Source organism: the organism of the source record quoted next, unplaced genomic scaffold, assembly GCF_019419815.1.
Source record: "Pyrus x bretschneideri cultivar Hongxiangsu unplaced genomic scaffold, Pyrus_bretschneideri_v1 Contig6, whole genome shotgun sequence".
NCBI classification, from domain to species: domain Eukaryota; kingdom Viridiplantae; phylum Streptophyta; class Magnoliopsida; order Rosales; family Rosaceae; genus Pyrus; species Pyrus x bretschneideri.
Window position 1 is genome coordinate 10,064,098 of NW_025999798.1, and position 18,754 is coordinate 10,082,851.

At 37.0% G+C, this 18,754-nt stretch overlaps 2 protein-coding genes across 2 annotated transcripts; one reads left to right on the forward strand and one right to left on the reverse strand.

Annotated features, from left to right (window-relative positions):
* Nucleotides 1-1,024: 1,024 nt before the first annotated feature.
* Nucleotides 1,025-8,985, forward strand: LOC103954144 (chloride channel protein CLC-d). The gene is made up of 23 exons (XM_009365945.3): nucleotides 1,025-1,219; nucleotides 1,307-1,379; nucleotides 1,503-1,724; nucleotides 1,809-1,855; nucleotides 1,940-2,038; nucleotides 2,339-2,413; nucleotides 2,915-3,003; nucleotides 3,265-3,405; nucleotides 3,518-3,588; nucleotides 3,693-3,772; nucleotides 3,885-4,034; nucleotides 4,623-4,682; nucleotides 4,784-4,858; nucleotides 5,285-5,436; nucleotides 5,549-5,684; nucleotides 5,755-5,883; nucleotides 6,510-6,587; nucleotides 6,678-6,733; nucleotides 6,836-6,919; nucleotides 7,002-7,158; nucleotides 7,248-7,349; nucleotides 7,427-7,473; nucleotides 8,485-8,985. Exons 1-23 carry the CDS (start codon nucleotides 1,040-1,042, stop codon nucleotides 8,561-8,563), a joined length of 2,382 nt encoding a protein of 793 aa, XP_009364220.2. The 5' UTR covers nucleotides 1,025-1,039; the 3' UTR covers nucleotides 8,564-8,985.
* A 629-nt stretch (nucleotides 8,986-9,614) lies between these two features.
* On the reverse strand, nucleotides 9,615-11,336 carry LOC103954145 (mavicyanin-like). Its single transcript, XM_009365946.3, has 2 exons — nucleotides 10,887-11,336; nucleotides 9,615-10,134 (listed from the first exon to the last, which is right to left on the reverse strand). The coding sequence occupies exons 1-2, from the start codon at nucleotides 11,056-11,058 to the stop codon at nucleotides 9,770-9,772; spliced, it is 537 nt and encodes a 178-aa protein (XP_009364221.2). The 5' UTR covers nucleotides 11,059-11,336; the 3' UTR covers nucleotides 9,615-9,769.
* Nucleotides 11,337-18,754: the final 7,418 nt, after the last annotated feature.

Consider the following 18,754-nt stretch of genomic DNA (forward strand, 5'->3'; position numbering starts at 1 on the left):
TCATGGCTTCACACTTGGAAATGCGTTACCGCCGACTGGCCAATCGTCGACGGGTTGACTTGGGCTCACTACCAAGTAGATATAGTGGAATTCAGCAGTGTCCATTAAAACTTCGGCATGGTCTATGGATGAGACGCACTTGGGATGGTACACTTATGAGTCCTAGGTTTTGGACTACAAAGGACGTCGATATTGCGGTCTGTCTCCCTCCACCAAACAATGTCCGTCACTAAAGAATTGGATATGCTCCGAATCTTAATATTCATGTTTTTCATACGAAAAAAACGTGATTCGGTAGTCTTAGAAAAAAAATAAAGAAATCAGAACCGAGTTAAAAAATGCATATATTTGGACCGCATAAATTGACACACAAACAACATCTTTGATTTTTTACTCTCCAATTCACGATCCAGATGTGTGGATCTTTAATGTCAGGAGCGGATCTAGTTCCTGTTACTAATACCATGCACCTTTGCTCACCTCGGTTGGACGCTGACACGTCCCCACACCACCGTCCCATCTAATTTATTAATCATTTTATATTCCTCAACCGTAAGACCTAAATTCCCTCCCCCAAGCAATAATCCGCTACATTCTAATCCCATTCTTACCGAACACTTCATCCCACGTCACATCAAACAATGATCATTGCATTTCTCGAAGGCTACGATCTGACCGCCCATTCACTGCATCCGAAAATTCCACACAACCGCCGCCGCAGAGGATCCAACTCCCTCGCGCGCAAGCACCTGCTTCGTTTCAAAGCGATGGGTTTTCAGTCAACAGATAAAAAATGTAAAACGACAGAAAAAAGCCAGAGAGAGACTCCCGGTTCTCAACTTTTTTACGCCAGACTCATCTCTCTCTTCGAATCACTTCCCAAAAACAGTTTTCCGATTCCGATTACACATTTCTGGTTTTCCGGAATTCAATTCGCTTCTCAATCTAATCTCCGATCGGTTATGCGGTGCGTGGACTTGGATATCGATTTCGGAATTTCTAGGGTTTGATCGGAATACCGAATTTGAAGAAATCAATCATGCTGTCGAATCATTTACAGAACGGGATCGAGGCGCCGAAGCTGGCCTGGTCCCGCCTTCCGCACTCGGAGGAAGCCGCCGAGCCCGACGCCGTCGGTCTCATGAAGAAGAGCGACGATGTCGGCGTCGAGAGCCTTGACTACGAAGTTATTGAAAATTACGCATACTGGGAGGAGCAGGTTGCAATTTTAAGCTTAACTGAGGGGGAGTTTTTTTAAGAAATGTTCCTTTTTTGGGGGGTTAATTTTGTGTTTGGCAATCTACAGGCGCAGAGAGGGAAGCTCTATGTTGGTTATCATGTGATGGTGAAGTGGTTCTTTGCTTTGCTCATCGGTATCGGTAAGCACTTCTCAGCTTCCGGTACTGAATGTGTAGCTTTTCTGCTGTCACTTCAAAAGAATCAATTTTTAGTAGAACAGCATTAACATTATCATTTCATTCAATCCATTTGATTGCTTTCAGGCACTGGATTAGCTGCGGTTTTCATCAATATTGCAGTCGAGAACTTTGCAGGCTGGAAGTTTGCATTGACATTTGCAATAATCCAAAAATCATATGTGGCTGGTTTTGTAGTATACATATTCATCAACTTAGTTTTGGTTTTTTCGTCTGTATATATCGTTACACAATTTGCACCCGCAGCAGCTGGGTCTGGTATTCCCGAAATCAAGGGATATTTGAATGGTAAGGTGGACTGATCATGTATTTCTGTTGAGTGTTGCTACTTTTATCAATGAAATGTCCGCTGATTGTTATTCAAATGTGCAGGGGTTGATATACACGGTGTACTTCTTTTCAGAACCTTGATTGGAAAGGTATCGTGATCTGGTTTGGTGTTCGTTTGTTGGGATTTAAACTATGTTCTTTGCATTATAGTATTTTTTCTGCTAATTGCACAGATCTTTGGGAGCATTGGCTCCGTGGGAGGTGGTCTAGCTTTAGGCAAAGAGGGCCCTCTTGTTCATACTGGTGCTTGTATTGCTTCTTTGCTTGGACAAGTAAGCACTACTGATCTTTTGGAAGCCTCTAATTATGTAATCTAGGCCACAGAACCACATATTATTCCTAAAAGTTATTGTTTTCAGGAGAGTTCTTTCAGCTTCTGGGGTGTGTAGGCAATTGTTTGCACATTCTTGTAATTATTATTTTTCATATCATTTTTTAATCTACAATCTTAATGATCAAGCGTAAGTGCTTAAAAACCATATTTTTATGTCCATATTGTAATATCTTTCTACTATCTGAGTTGCTTGCTATTATGTTTTTTGAAAGATTATTTTGGTCATATCTTATTGCAGGGTGGATCTACGAAATACCATCTAAGCTCTAGGTGGCTACAGATATTTAATAGCGATCGGGATCGTAGGGATCTGGTGGGTGATTCATGTCTTTTATGTTTTTGTCTGAACTTTAAAGGTTTGACCCGTGTGAAACTGGACTTTTTACCTTATGTTGGTTCACTTTTGTAATCTATAATTCGTAGTTTCTCTTGCAATTTTAGTCATAGGCATAGTTATCTTGTTTGAGTATTTCTCTGTTCACGACTAACATATGCTAGTCATCAAGTTCACGAGGTTTTGTAGTTGTACTGCTGTTCTTTTATCACTACTGATATCACGAATCTAGTTCATATGTGACGTTCTGTTTTATTGAAAGAAAATGCAGTATGTACACTATATATTCGTTGGATGTCTGTATGTAACTTTTGTTAAGATTGTACAAGTAATTACCAAAAAAAAAATTATCCAAGTACTGTTCTTATCATCTTCCTTTGCTCTTTGATGTGTCCAACTCTGATATTTCTTCTATTTAAAAATAGCTATGATGAACCTCAAAATTGTACTCAGTTTACATTTGTGTGATTTTTTGAAAAGGTAACCTGTGGGTGTGCAGCTGGAGTGTCTGCTGCTTTTCGAGCTCCTGTTGGTGGTGTTCTATTTGCACTGGAAGAAGTTACATCTTGGTAATGCAATTTCATTCTTGGTCATGCAGTTATAGTCTCAATGTGCATTTTGATTATATTTTTTATTGGTTAAAACCTTTTTATGATAGTTAGTTCTTCGTCCTTTCAGTTTTATGTGCACGTCTATTTTAGATTGAAACATAGAATTACAATTATATATGTCAGTACATGTGGAGTTAAAGCTCTTTTAAGTATTAAAACTCAATTCCTCAACCTTCTTTTAGGGATTTCATAACCTTTATTTAATTTTTTGTTCATAAGGTGGAAGAGTCAACTTATGTGGCGTGTATTTTTTACTTCTGCTATTGTGGCTGTTGTGGTGCGTACTGCAATGGGATGGTGTAAGAGTGGAAAGTGTGGACATTTTGGCTCAGGTGGCTTCATAATATGGGACTTATCAGAGTTAAGATCTAATATTTTTTTTTTTTCAAGAAAAATATCTAAAAACCTCTTTAGTTTTGTATTTTTCCTCAGTTTTGAGCCTTTTTCTAACTTCCTAATGGATGTCATTCAGTGGTCAAGAGGACTACTCTTTTGAGGAGTTCTTGCCGATGGCGGTTATTGGGGTCATTGGAGGATTACTGGGTATGGTGTTCATTGTCTGAGCTATGTGTGTCTACATGCTTTTCCTTTGTTTTTCTTTCCTCATAATATTTCACTTTATTTTCATTTTCTTTTCTTTTTTTCAGGAGCCTTATTTAACCAGCTTACGTTTTATATTGCATACTGGCGTCGAAATTATTTGCACAAGAATGGGAATCGAGTCAAGGTTGGTTTTTGACTGTAGTCGGTAACGTTTATATTCTTTCAATAGCACCATGTAATTCTAAAATTGACTTCAACTCCTTTTTATTCCCTTCACGCCAAACACCAAAATGCAGATAATTGAAGCGTGCCTCATCTCGCTGATAACATCAATTATTTCCTTTGGTCTACCACTTTTAAGAAAATGCAGTCCATGCCCTGAAGCAGATCTAGATTCTGGTATTGAATGCCCAAGGCCTCCAGGAACGTATGGGAATTATGTAAATGTAAGATGTCAACTGATAATTACTTGCTCAGTTCTTTTGAAATCGTCTATAGGTTTTCTCTTTCTTCTTGCCATTTAGCTTCAGTTTTGTATGTGGTGTCTTTCTTTTGTATTTAGCGTGAACTGAATAAACAGTACTTTTATTTTCCCTTGTAGCCATATCATAATATGGAAATTGAATGGGCAACTTATACCTGAAGGTGCATATGTCTACTCTTAATAATAAAAAAAAAAGTAGATAGTATTAGTATACCAAGAACCTCTCTATGAAACTTGTAGGTTTAACTGGAAAATGTCTGGAGTTCTCAATACATGTGGAAGCCACTTGGGTTTTATGGTTTAAAAAATTAGCGAAGATAGTTATCATTATTGTTAATTTTCTTGGGAAAGCTCATTTTAAACTCCCAAGTTTGAGTCTCTCATTGACCCTAAGCCCTAAGTTACTCTTACTGATTAAAGAATCATTTTGTTTCGTTACTAAGATTCAGCTTCATTTGGGTGTTGAGAATATACTTTGGGTCCAAATACTGAATTCTGAGAATTCTGAAGTAACGTCAGAATATTCATTTCTAATTTATCGTATTTCCAGTTTTATTGCAGTAAGAACAAGGAATACAATGATCTCGCAACTATTTTCTTCAATACTCAGGTTTTTAGAATTTCTGGAATCATTTACTTCATCCTTTACGTATTGGTTTTCAGGTTGCCTTACGGGTCTCATTACGGGTTTATTTTTTCTTTTGGTTGCAGGATGATGCAATTAGGAATTTGTTTAGTGCAAAAACAATTCATGAGTATAGTGCCCAAAGTTTGTTGACCTTCTTGGTATTGCATTTGTTTACTTCACTCAACGCTTGCTTTTTCCTCTTAAAGCATTGTATTCAGTTTTTAGAAGTTAATGACAAGGCTCCTCTTTTTTGTATGTCATTTTAGCTCATGCACAGAGACTCCCACTGGCAGTATGAAAATATATTTAGAATGTTGTAAGGTCTTGTCAATAGAGCTTGCCTTCCCCAAAGAAATATTTCAAGGGACAAACGATAACATACATAAGAAAGTTTATATGCTCTTGGAAAATGAATCTAATCTCTAAAATAAGTATAGGGGCTTGGAATTTAAGGGCTTGGAGAACATTGAATCTTTTCAATAAAAATGTAATTTGACCATGAATGTTCCCAGAAGGAAGTTAGTTTTTCTTGTGTCATTACTCCCTTAAGGATTATTTGTGTAACTTTTCCCAATGCATTCCAGGTGATGTTTTATTCATTAGCAGTTGTGACATTTGGTACTGCCGTTCCAGCTGGTCAATTTGTTCCTGGGATCATGATAGGATCTACATATGGGCGTCTTGTGGGCAAGTTTGTGGTTAGCTTTTACAAGAAGCTCAACATTGAAGAGGGAACGTGAGTCTTGTGAATATTTATTGACAGAGATTTAAAACTAAATGCGCTTTTTTTTTTTTCAATGCATGTAATGTATTCATGAACTTTCCTCTCATGCTTACGGGGTCTGCAGATATGCTCTACTGGGAGCAGCTTCTTTTCTTGGAGGTTCAATGCGGATGACAGTGTCTCTGTGCGTTATTATGGTTGAAATCACAAATAATTTGAAATTATTGCCTCTTATCATGCTTGTTCTTCTTATTTCGAAGGTACACTTCTGAAACTTTTATTGTATTAGTAGATGCTCTGGAGAAATACTTACACCTTTTACATTTGCAGGCTGTTGGTGATGCTTTCAATGAAGGCCTGTACGAAGAACAGGCGCGATTAAAGAGCATTCCATTACTGGAATCAAGACCCAAGTACCAAATGAGGAAGATGACTGCAAAAGAGGCCTCTGGAAAAAGGGTGAATGCCATTATTAAATTTCAAATATCTTTATTAAGATTGTAGACAAGGGCATGTGTTTGGTGCTGACATGGACAATAGATAACTTTTCATGGCTGACCCCTTATATTTAAACATTAGTACAGAGTCATATGCTCAAATGTGCCTAGAGATGTTCACTTGTCTAGAACTTGCATACCTGATCCATCTAACTTCTGATGCCTATCTCAAGTACGAGGGGCCTCTTTAAACTGTAAAGGTTATGCCCAAATTGATTTGTCTGGATCCTTTGGGAAAAGGGTTATGCTTCATATCACTATAGATAACTGGATTGGACGTTAGGGAGTCTTTGTTCAGTTCTCACCCAAATATGGAAACATCCAAATGAAAGCAGAAAAGAAAAAAAGTTGAAAGACTACCTTCTCTTATTACTTTAAAGGGGATGCCTATTCCTCCAAATAACATCAGCAGGCACTATTTCTGGTATTAAACACTTTTTTTTGCCTGTGGTTGCATTTTCCATTTTAATTGTACATGGTGCGAGTGCCTTGTGCTTCAATGATTTCACAATGCATCGACTTATTTATTCTTTTACTTTTATTCATTTCAATAGTAAGCTTACTGTGCTCAATTTTCTGTCTGTGTAGGTGATTTCCTTCCCTCGTGTTGTTAAGGTTGCAGATGTGGTTTCTATTTTGCAGAGCAACAATCATAATGGCTTCCCTGTATGCTTTACTTTGTTTTTGCCTCTCTTAACCTCTCTCTTTCTTTTTGCTTTATATAGAAGTGTGTGTTTCATTTTGTATTCCCTCCAGGTGATTGATCATGCAAGAAATGGGGAAACACTTGTAATTGGACTAATGCTTCGTAGGTATGGTATTTCTAATTTCTCCATTACGTCTGATTTCGTTTTTTGAAGCAGACAATGCAAATGTTTTAAAACATTAACGTGAGTATTTGAATTGTGATGCAGTCACTTGTTGGTACTTCTGCAGTCGAAGGTGGATTTCCAACATAGTCCTTTACCTTGTGATCCAAGAGGATCCAGGTCTATCAGGCAAGTCGAGGCTTGAAATTTTTTTGTATTCTGGCCCTCACCTTTTACTAGGATATGTTTGACAGTTCCCTTTATATTCCAGGCACACCATCAGTGAATTTGTGAAACCTGCTTCCAGTAAAGGCTTATCTATGAATGATATACATCTCAGTTCAGATGACATGGAAATGTACATAGATCTTGCCCCATTTTTAAACCCATCTCCTTACATTGTCCCTGAGGATATGTCTTTGACAAAGGTGATAATTTCGCTGCCATTCATTTAAGGCTTTTCTTGCATGGCATGTTGTTCTAACTTAAATTTATATCGTTCTGTATGATGATGCAGGTATATAATCTTTTCCGACAACTAGGTCTGAGGCATATATTTGTTGTTCCTCGTCCATCTCGTGTGATTGGCTTGATTACCAGGAAGGATTTATTGCTTGAGGTATTGCCATCCATCCTCTTAATGGATTATACCAGCACCATACCGCAAGTATTGACTTCTGTTAGTTTTTCTTGCAGGAGAATGAGGATCCAGCTTCGGTGGAGCTCCAATCGACTAGTGTAAGGTCTCTATGATGCTTTGCTCATGCCAAATCTATCAAAATAGTTAGATGTGTGCATTAGTTAATCCTCATTATGATGGCAAGCTTGTGGCATTTTATATGGTCTTCAAATACAAATTTGGTTCCGTTGTATAAAGTGATCATGTCGCAACGTTGCCTTTCTTTTTCTTCTTTTTTGATGTGTCGGTAGCCTGCAAAATTTATTAGAAAGATGCCAATGTGCATCCAAGAGAGAAGATTTATACGAGTGATCAAGGTTGTGAGACTCAAGTTTCTCAAATATATAGCATGCCCATCCAGAAAGTGAACACTTTTTCAAGTCCTGGGTTTGTTTTTGGCACCTAGAATACAGTGATACATAGATGTATATGCCTGAGAAATATGTGTTCTGCAGACCAGATAAATGAAGAAGTTTTCGTTCTTTTATATATGTCAACTTGGGAGGAGACTACATGGCACATTGAATATGTTTGAACCGAATATGTTCAATGTGGATTTTAGTCCATGGATTATTCATGAATTATTTTCTTCCAGTTAAATTGATATTTATCATTTCTTTAAAGGCTTATGTCAGTGACATGATTCAATTTTCTCCATTTTCCCACTTCACTGTTCCTCTTTTGCTAGAGGTTTTGACCGTATGGCACTTGCTTTCGCATAGAGTGGATAGAAAGTAAGCCAATTAGCACTTGCTTTCGTTCTAAACAACATTTTTGCTTTACTTGCCAAATATAGCACCTGTGATGTGAAAACAAATCTCTTGCCCAAACGTGCATTTTACCTTTTCCATTGACAAATTTTTAATGTTCTTCATAATTCTCTGATGGCGCCTTTGATGTGAAAACAAATATCTTGCCCGAACATGCATTTTACCTTTTCTATTGACAAATTTTTAATCTTCTTCATAATTCTCTGATGGCACCTGTGATGTGAAAACAAATCTCTTGTCCGAACATGCATTTTACCTTTTCCATTGACAAATTTTTAATCTTCTTCATAATTCTCTGATGGCAGAACTCAGTATCGAGATAGAAGAAAGGTTGGAAGGAATGGAGATATGGAGCGCCCGCTTCTCACTAGTCTTCTGGTCTAACATCATGTGTCCGGCTGATAATAAGGTCTGATCATCCTTGAGGACTTAATTCTTTAGAGCTTCCTCCATTCTTTGAACCTAAAATCTTATTCTTTCTCTGTAAGTTTACCTTAGGATCTAGGACTTTAGAATCCATCAATATGCTTCCCCTCGCACCGAGGGTAAACGGATCACACTCACCTGAATTTTGCAGCATGTATATCTGGATGATAATATACGGCAGATTAATGCAGACATAGAGGTTAAGTCTGGGACGCTGAATAAATGACGGGTTACACAGGAATTTGCAGGAATGGGAAGGATGTGACCCAATGTACTTGTACTGATTTTAGTGTTGTCGAGAAAATGGTTTAGTGAGAAATTAATCAACATTAGTTTTGATACAGATGATGTTTACTGAAAGGAATTTCTGAGCTCTTACAGTTTTGATGCATTCTTGCAGACGCAACAGCATATCAGCGTCTGCTACTTTTGAATGATGTTCCAGTTGACACAAATAGAGTGCAACGGAACACGTTTTAATTTACCATTACATTCTTGCATTTATTTGTCTTCCATTCCAAGAGAGTTGATATTTGGGAATTCGTACCCCTGGCTTAGGACTTGGAACCCTAGGTTCAGGACCCCGAACCAAAACTTAAAAGCCCGGATTCGGGGTTCTAGTGTGATGGATCAAATTGAAATCGATCTTGACCGCAAGCAATACGTTATAGATCAGTTATAATTCATCCGTTCCTTTGGCTTGTTATCCTTTTGTGTTCTCTCGTAGTATGTATGTTCCTTTAGCTTGTTCTCCTTTTATGTTCTCTTGTAATATGTTTGCTAGTCGTGCAAAACCTTTAGTTTTCCGAGTTTGTAACCTTACTTTAATGTATTGCTTCTTATTAGTTACCGAGCGATGTGGTATTGTTAACAGCTTCTTATTGTTAAAAATAAGTGTGAACTAATATATCCTCCGAAAAGAGTTCATGTAACACAGTGAAAATGTTTACATCAGTTGTATGATTGATCTGAGCCAAAAATTGATGATTATTTATGCAAATCTTCCACATTTTGGTAATATCCGAAATTTATTCGATGGTTGTGTAAGCTGTATATGTAATGTCTGGATATCAAGTACGAAAATCACTACTAACCCATCTCAAAAGAGCCGTAAAAAGACTCAAATTACTGCCCAGTATGTATAAAACCAATAAACTTGAGTGACTAAGCAAGACCAGAAACAAGAAGTGTTAATCCCAGCAGAACAAAATTTCCCTTCAGTGATTGTAATGGAGCAGCCATGCTTGGACCTGGCATCGGTGCGTGCGGAGCAGTAACTGTTGGAGGGGCCAATGCCGAAGGAGATGGAGCTGCCGACGAAGGATGGTGCATGGCGTTGATGTCGACCTTCTGGCCGGCCTGGCAGTGACCGGGAACCCCGCACATGTAGAAGTAATGGCCTCTGGTGGTGATGGTGATAGTGTCATTTCCGGTGGTGTGGGAGTCGAGGGGGAGTGAGGCGTTGCATGACCGATACATGGCGTGCGTAACGCGAATCACGTTGTGGAGTTGAGGGTTGTATTCGAATCCTGATTGATCCCATTGATCCCACATAACATAAGACATTCAAAACAAGGTTTTAAAAGTTTGCAAAACATGTGATGTGTCATCAATATATAATAAGTACGTTAATCAACACTTAAGTAATAATTCAATTATAAAAAATCACGTCATATGATTTACAAAATTTAATCAAAGTAGTTAGTTTCTATTGCATTACCCCTCATATCCTTCATCTTTTGTAGAACCATCATGATCGATCCGATCGAGAGATGGATATTCTAATGCCAAACATCCATAGTGGACAGTAATTTAATTTCCAATGGGATTTCGGAGAGCACGCGTGCGTTAGAAAGAGATCCATCACCCCTCGCTTTTTTCAGTTTTTCTAACCAAGAATGGCCACCATAATCATCATCATTCACTTGGAGACCCTTTTGAAATTAATCACTAAATTATTTACATTATCAAAATGTTGCATATAATTATTTTCCTAAGATTGATAAAAATTTGAAAACTATCATACGCAATCGGTAACACTTAAGAATAAAAACATTCATTAACGAGAGAGGCATGAAAATCAAACAAAATTGTTTCGCATGTGCGTTTCTTCTTCCTATTTGTTTTTAGTTTTTAAATTAATAAATTAAAATATCACTAAGGAACAACCATAAACATACTATACAATAGAAAAAATGAGTGAAAATTATTTTCCAAAATTAAATGACGTTCAAAATCATGCTGGAAAAGAGAAACTAAAAACTGGGAGATAATAACTCACTGATAACATCACCCGGTTGGAAAGTTTTAGAAGCAGCCCATTGTTTGTAGTTGACATTTCCGAAGGTGGTCCACCCGGCGGAGTCTCCGACCTTGTACACAGCTGCACTGGACACCTCCAAAACAGCCATCACCGCCACCACTAGAGCCACAACTCGGACCACCAAAGCCATGGCTCTGCTACCTAGAAAATTTCAACTCTTTGAGACTCTGAGATCCTAATAAGCTTGTAGATTTTGGATTGTGTAGAATGGAATTATGGAATGCAGTGAGGGACTCAAAGGGGACCTCCCATTTTTGGTATTTATGAAGCTTTTGGATGGGGATGGCAGGTTGGCTGTTGGAAACCTTAAACAGGAGAATTAATTTGTCAAGGTTTTGGGTTGCTGTGCTCGGTTTGTCCCTTTGGGGTTTAATTGCAGTCAGTGGGGAAGTAAACGATTGTGACTCAATATATCAGTATTGGTCCGGTCGTTGAGTTGGGTTGTTTGAGAATACAATTTTGATTGGGCGATAAATTCTTTTAAAATTAAAAGATTTAAATTTTTAGGGTTTAAATAAACTTTGGCCCGACTAGCTTCACGATTGATGCAATTACTAGCGTATGCTGTGTTGTATTTTGATTCTCACAAGCAGATAACACATGTTGATACGAAAATTAAAGTTAAATTGTTAGTTGACAGATAAGATTGGATTGTCCATTGACACATGAGTCTTGCTAATTGGTAACTCGTCCTTTTCTTTTAGGAGAACTAATGAAAATAACTTGAAAATTTTGAGTTTTAATGATAAGGACCAAATAAAGGGTAAAGTGAATAGTACTAGGATTGATTTTTTAGTGTAAAATGTGAATTTTCGTTAAAGTGAACAGTATCGAAAGCTTTTCGTTAAAGTTTTCATTCTTTTTTTATTGTTAAATCCCTTTCGGGCGGGGGAAAAATAGCCGGAAGGTAGAGAGTACCTACCTAGCTATGCCTGGATTTGGCTAAAAGGACCTATTATTTGCCTTCTCCTGTTAGTCCCTATTATTCTTAATCTAATCCTACCATTTTGGGGGAATTGAAATGGACATGTTTTCTTCTTGAGTATCCATCACCTACCTTCGAGTTGGTCACAAACTTTCCATTTCTTCGTTGAAACATACCTAAACTAGTATTTTATGCATTCAAATCCAATCTTTTATACAAAACAAGGTGAAAGTTCTAGGATGAGTACTAGTTTAACCTATAGCGAGGGTGAATTGGTTCCAACTTAAAAACTCAATGTCAATTTTAGCTCTAATATTAATTCCACATCCACATCACACACATATAAGAATAATAAATAAAAATAAAAATGTGCAAACCGATGTAGGATTTAACAAGGCAAAACTCACCATCGGGCTCCCAAGCCAGAACAAACACACTCAAATAAATGAGAATAGAAGGACTTACAAAACTCATCAACAAAACATACATATACTAGTAGGCAATTTTGTCTCCACGCTTTGTTACTCCATCTCTCTTTAGCCTTTGAGTAGAAATAGCACGATACTAACGAGGCGGTCAATCACCTTATTCTGGAACTTTGCAAGATACTAACGTGATTATGCAGAATGTATTTATGATTAAATAATCTTTAAAAATCACAAGCACATTTTCATAATCAATTTTGATATAAAACAAAATAAAAACCAGTGAAGAAAAAAATTGAATTTTGCCTTTTAAAACTCCATGGCTGAAAACTGTTTTTCTCACTCTAGCACACTGAAGTAAGATCAAACCGTATTGCTCTCTGTGCCTCTCTGTTTTTCTCACACCAAATATGAAATACATATATATTCGTGCAATCTTTCCCTCTATGCTCCTCTCGATGCATGTGTAATTTAAAGCGTCCGTCTCTCAGTAAAGAAAAATGACAAAGATGTCATATTTTTAAATCAAATTTTGTAAATTAAATAATGTTGATAGTTGCATTTTATTTTTAATGATTTAAAGAAAAAATTCAACTACCAACCGTCACATTATATGATCGATAAATATAATCTACAATATGGACTACAAAATGTCTCTCTAACATCATCCCTCACTAAAACCTCATTCGTGCATAAGCGGCAAGAGCCAAAACCCTTAATCTAATGCATCTATATATAGGCTTCACTAAGACTCCTATCTCAATAAAAACATGACTCTCTTACTGATCTTTATCGAACTTAATCAACAAGTGAAGTCATGCATGAGACGGGTTAAGAACAAAAAACCATTTGACATCTTTGCTGTGCATTTAAAACGTGGTTATAATGCGTGAGAATGAATTATCATGTAAAAGCAAAGAAGTTATAATGCGTGAGAATGAATTATCACGTTTTAAATGCACAACAAAGAAGTTATAATGCGTTTTAGGCCTTGTTTGGAACACCGTATAAAGTACCGGTTAGTACTCATAATACGGAGTATGGTGTTTGGTGTCCATTTGTATTAAATAGTCACCGGATTAAATAATCCGGCCCATCTATTTTATCCGGTGAATACCCGCTTTCTTATGCTCTCCAAACGCACGGGACAATTTAATCGGCACTCCCTCCCTCCCTCCATTCTTCCCCTCCCTCTGTTCTTCTTCTTTGTTTTCCTCACTCTCTTCTTTTTCCCAGCCGCTCTCTCTGCTTACAAAAACCAACTAGACTCCCTCCATTTTTCCAATCAAAACTCTCCAAAATTCCAAGCAGCTTCTAACCCAATTCCTTCGTTGGCCACCATGAACCACTATCACCAACATGTTCCATCCAACGACCTAGAACAAGACTCTTCTCGCCCTGCATCTTCTTCTGGCTACCACAGGATCTCCCATCCTCTTCTCTGCCGTTGCATCTTTCTCTACTTTCTCCACTACAGACTCTTAGGTTCTATCCCTGCATCTTCTTCTGGCTACCGTAGGATCTCCCTCCCTCTTCTCATCCGTTGCATCTCTCTATGCTTCCTCCACCGCAGACTCTTCGGTGCTCCGTTTCAGATCTCAACAAACAAAGAAACAAAGATTTGTCAATTTTTTTTCCTTCCCTTTTCTTATCCGGTTCAGTACCAAACACAATATGAATAATACAGTCATTAATCCGATACTGCATCAAACGCCCGACTAATTTAGCTAGTACTATCCGGTGACTATCTATCCTATCCGACAAAAATAGTTAGTACAGTCCGAGTTGCCAAACGAGGCCTTAAATGCACATCAAAGAAGTTAAAATGCGTGAGAATGAATTATCATGTAAAAGAAAATTTAATCTTAATAAGCACAGCAGCCCACGACAACAATAATCCCAAAAAGTAATGAAAACGTGATCAAATTTTTAAACAAATTTGTAAATCAAATGATGTGGTGGTTGATGATTAAATTATTACTTAATGTTGATTAACGTGTTTATTTTCTATTGGTTATACTTCATTTGGTTTGTAAATTTGACTTAAATTTGGTCTCCCTAGCATTATCCATAATAAAAACAATATGGTTTATTTAAAAAGTTAAGACCATAACTGATTCAAACCAAACTCTGATATTACTCAAAATAGATAATTTGACATGCCTCAAATTATCTATACGAGTGCATATGCATGATGAACTTACTTGAATGAATGTATCTAAAACGCTTGACATTCTTTGACCAAGAGCAGCAGCAGCAGCAACAACAACAACAACAACAACAACAAAGGCTTATCCCATTAAGTCGGGTTGACAGTTTGAATGCCACTACGCTTGATTTTGCACCAAGGCTTTCGTTAGCTTCTCCAAATACTGCATGTCTTTTCTTAATGTCTATTTCCAAGCATTCCTAGGTCTTTCTTTGCCCTTTTTGCCTTGAGCCTTTGTCACATAATTGCATTTTGTAACCGAAACATCTATAGGACTTTGGTTCACATGTCCAAACCCCCTTAATTGATTTTCTCTCATCTTATCTTCAATTGCAGCCACTCTTACTTTATCTCGGATATCCTCGTCCTTAATCTTGTCATTCTCGTGTGCCCGCACATCTAATGAAGCATTTACATCTCTACTAGACTCATTTTTTACACATGCTGATGCTTGACCACCCAACATTTTGTGCCATAAAGCATTGCTAGCCTTATTTCCGTCCTATGTACATTCTATGCCATAAAGCATTGTTGGCCTTATTGCCATCCTATACAATGTTTCCTTGAGCTTTAGTGACATACATCAATCGCATAACACACCTAATGCACTCTTCTACTTCATCTATCCAGCTTGTATTTTATGGCTGAGATCTCCATCCAATTCTTCAGTCTTTTGTAAGAGATCAAAGATAACGAAATCAATCCCTATCTTGTACTTCCTGATTTTTAATCCTCACCCTTATCTCATTTGGACCCTCATTCCTATTGAACTCGCATTGTATGTAATCCGTCTTGGACCTACTTAGGTGAAGACTTTGAGATTTCAACACTTCCCGCTAAAGGTTAAGCTTCACATTGACTCCCTTCTGCATTTCATCTATCAACAATTTATAATTTGCGAAAAGCATAATATGTCTCGTTAACCCATTCATTACCAATGCAAAAAGGTAAGGACTTAAAGCTGAGCCTTGGTGTAGCCCTATGGTCATGGGAAAACTTTCAATTTGACCTTCGTGAGTTCTTACTGCAGTCTTTATCCATCATAGGGCTACACCAAGGCTCAGCTTCGACCTGACCCAGATCTGAACCGGATCCGACCCGACTAGGATGAAATATTCTGTTAGGTAATAATCTTTGGAATATTCCTAGAATATTTTGTGTTGACTTTTTGTTGACTTTTACAAAATTTGCTTAAGGTATTTCAACGTCCTGAATCTGTTTTCAACGTCTGTTTTCCCAAATTCAATCGTTATAGTATAGTTTTATTAATTGGTCCCTTTATGTGCTTATGTGTAATTGTTTATGGCGTTTCCGTCTTCTCTAGTTTGCACCCCTTCCAAAATGCATTATTTTAATACTAGAAATGCATACATAAAAAACATAATTTTATGATTATGTTTTAAGAAACATTTATGAGTAAATTGGATTTACACTTTATGAAATATCATGCTTTATCAAATTTACGTTCTTTGAAATATTTATGATTATATACTATGAACATGATTGATGATATGATCTATGAGCTATTGAGCTCCGATGAGACATATTTTGGAAATATTATGTTTATGATTTCTGTGCTTATATATACGCCTACGGGCGAATGATATCATTAAATGGCTTTGGTCGAGTGATGTAGGGGCCTACATGCAAATGATATCTATATATGGCTTCGGTTGGGTGATATAGGGCCTACGAGCGAATGATACTTATATATGGCTTCAGCCCGGTGATGTAAAGCCTACGGGCGAATGATACTTATATATGGCTTTGGTTGGGTGATGCAGGGCCTTCGGGTGAATGAAGATTTAATTATGCCTACGGGCGGAAGATGAAGAAGATGAAGAGCCTTCGGGCGGATGAAGTTATATATATATATATATATTTATTTATTTATACGCCTTATATATATACCACTACCAAGCACATTTTATATAATATATGTTTTATGAAGATTTTATGGCATGCTAGGGTTTTCTGAAAACCTATTACTTTTATGCTATATGAGTTTTCACAAACTGGGGATCAGTACATTGATGAATAACTATTTTAGTATTACTTATATATATAAACTTGGTCCACTCATGTTTTGTTTTACACCCCCTCAGGACTTAGAATCAAGGCGTACAATCCCGGTGTCAAGGCATTCCCGCATCAGTATCTTTGAGTTATCTCGGTGTAGGACCCTTTCCTTTGTTCGTACATTTGTATAATATTCCTTCTTAAATGTTCTGGATTAGTACATTTGTAAATCAAATGATGTCGTGGTTGATGATTGAATTATTACTTAATGTTGATTAATGTGCTTATTTTCTATTGGTTATACCTCATTTAGTTTGTAAATTTAACTTAAATTTGGTATCCCTAGCATTATCCATAATAAAAACAATATGGTTTATTTAAAAAGTTAAGACCATAACCGATTCAAACAAAAATGTGATATTACTCTAAATAGATAATTTGACATGCCTCAAATTATCTATATGAGTGCATATGCATGATGAACTTACTTGAATGAATGTCTCTAAAACGCTTGACATTCTTGTGATCAAGAGCAGCAACAACAATAACAAAGGCTTATCCCATTAAGTCGGGTTGATTGGTTGAATCCTAGAATGCCATTGCGCTTGATTTTGCACCAAGGCTTCCGTTAGCTTTTCCAAATACTGCATGTCTTTTCTTAGTGTCCATTTCCAAGCTTGCTTAGGTCTTCCTCTGCCCTTTTTACCTTGAGCCTCTGTCACATAATTGCATTTTGTAACCGAAGCATCTATAGGTCTTCGGTTTACATGTCCAAACCCCCTTAATTGATTTTCTCTCATCTTATCTTCAATTGCAGCCACTCCTACTTTATCTCTGATATCCTTATCCTTAATCCTGTCATTCCTGTGTGCCCACACATCTAATGAAGCATCTTTATCTCTGCTAGATTCTTTTTTTTTGCACATGCTGATGCTTGACCACCTAACATTTTGTGCCATAAAGCATTGCTGGCCTTATTGCCGTCCTATATACATTATGTGCCATAAAGCCTTGTTGGTCTTATTGTCGTCCTATACAATTTTTTCTTGAGCTTTAGTGGCATACATCAATCGCACAACACATCTGATTCACTCTTCCACTTCATCTATCCAGCTTGTATTTTATGGTTTAGATTTCCATCCAATTCTCCAATCTTTTGTAAGAGATCCAAGATAACGAAAACGCTTACTATTTGGTACTTCCTGATTTTTAATCCTTGCCTTTATCTCATTTGGACCCTCATTCCTACTGAACTCACGCTGTATGTACTTCATCTTGGACCTACTTAGGTGAAGATTTTGAGATTTCAACACTTCTTGCTAAAGGTTAAGTTTCACATTTACTCCTTCCTACATTTCATCTATCAACAATTTATAATCTGCGAAAAGCATAATATTTCTCGTTAACTCATCTATTACTAATGCAAAAGGGTAAGGATTTAAAGCTGAGCCTTGGTATAACCCTATGGTCATAGGAAAACTTTCAGTTTGTCCTTCGTGAGTTCTTATTGCAGTCTTTATCCATCATAAATATCCTTTATTGCTTGGATGGAGAATTGGATGCCTTTCGTCTCTAGAATCCTCCAAAGAAATTCTAGAGAAATTCTTTTGTATGCCGATTCTAGAGAAATTCTTTTGTATGCCTTTCTTCTCTAGAATCCTCCAAAGAATTTCTCTCGAGACCTTATACGTTTTTTCAGATCTATAAAGATCACGTGCAAATCCTTTTGCACATCTCTATACGATTCCATCAATCTACGTAATAGATGAATTGTTTCCATAGTCCACTGCCCAAGCATGAAACCGAATTGATTGTCTGATACTCGTGTCTTTTGCCTCTATCTATGCTTAATTATTCTCTCCCAAATCTTCATTATATGACTTATTATATTAATACTCATATAGTTCATGCAATTTTGCATCTCGGCGTTATTCATGTAGATAGGCCCCAAATTACTTTTTCGCCACTTATTGGCATCTTCTTTGTTTTCAAAATTTATTGAAAATGTTTGTGAGCCATGGTATACCCGTTTTCTCCAAGACCTTCCACATTGCTTTTGAATGCTTCATCTTGTTCAAAGTTACAATCACTTCATCTTTCCTGATTCAACGGTAGAAGGAGTAATTTCTACACTCTTCTTAGTTACTCAACTTACCCAAAGAACTACTTCTTTCATGTCCTTCATTGAAAAGATTATGAAAATAAGTTTTCCATCTGTCTTTAACAGCATTTTCCGTTGTTAGAACAT

Excerpts from the sequence above, each read along its gene's own strand:
- LOC103954144 (XM_009365945.3), top strand. The coding sequence starts at position 1,040 with ATGCTGTCGAATCATTTACAGAACGGGATCGAGGCGCCGAAGCTGGCC. Across the intron at positions 2,414-2,914 it reads ATCGGGATCGTAGGGATCTG|GTAACCTGTGGGTGTGCAGC; the intron begins GTGGGTGATTCA and ends TTTTTTGAAAAG. Across the intron at positions 3,004-3,264 it reads CTGGAAGAAGTTACATCTTG|GTGGAAGAGTCAACTTATGT; the intron begins GTAATGCAATTT and ends TTTGTTCATAAG.
- LOC103954145 (XM_009365946.3), bottom strand. The coding sequence starts at position 11,058 with ATGGCTTTGGTGGTCCGAGTTGTGGCTCTAGTGGTGGCGGTGATGGCT. Across the intron at positions 10,135-10,886 it reads CCAACCGGGTGATGTTATCA|GATTCGAATACAACCCTCAA; the intron begins GTGAGTTATTAT and ends GGGATCAATCAG.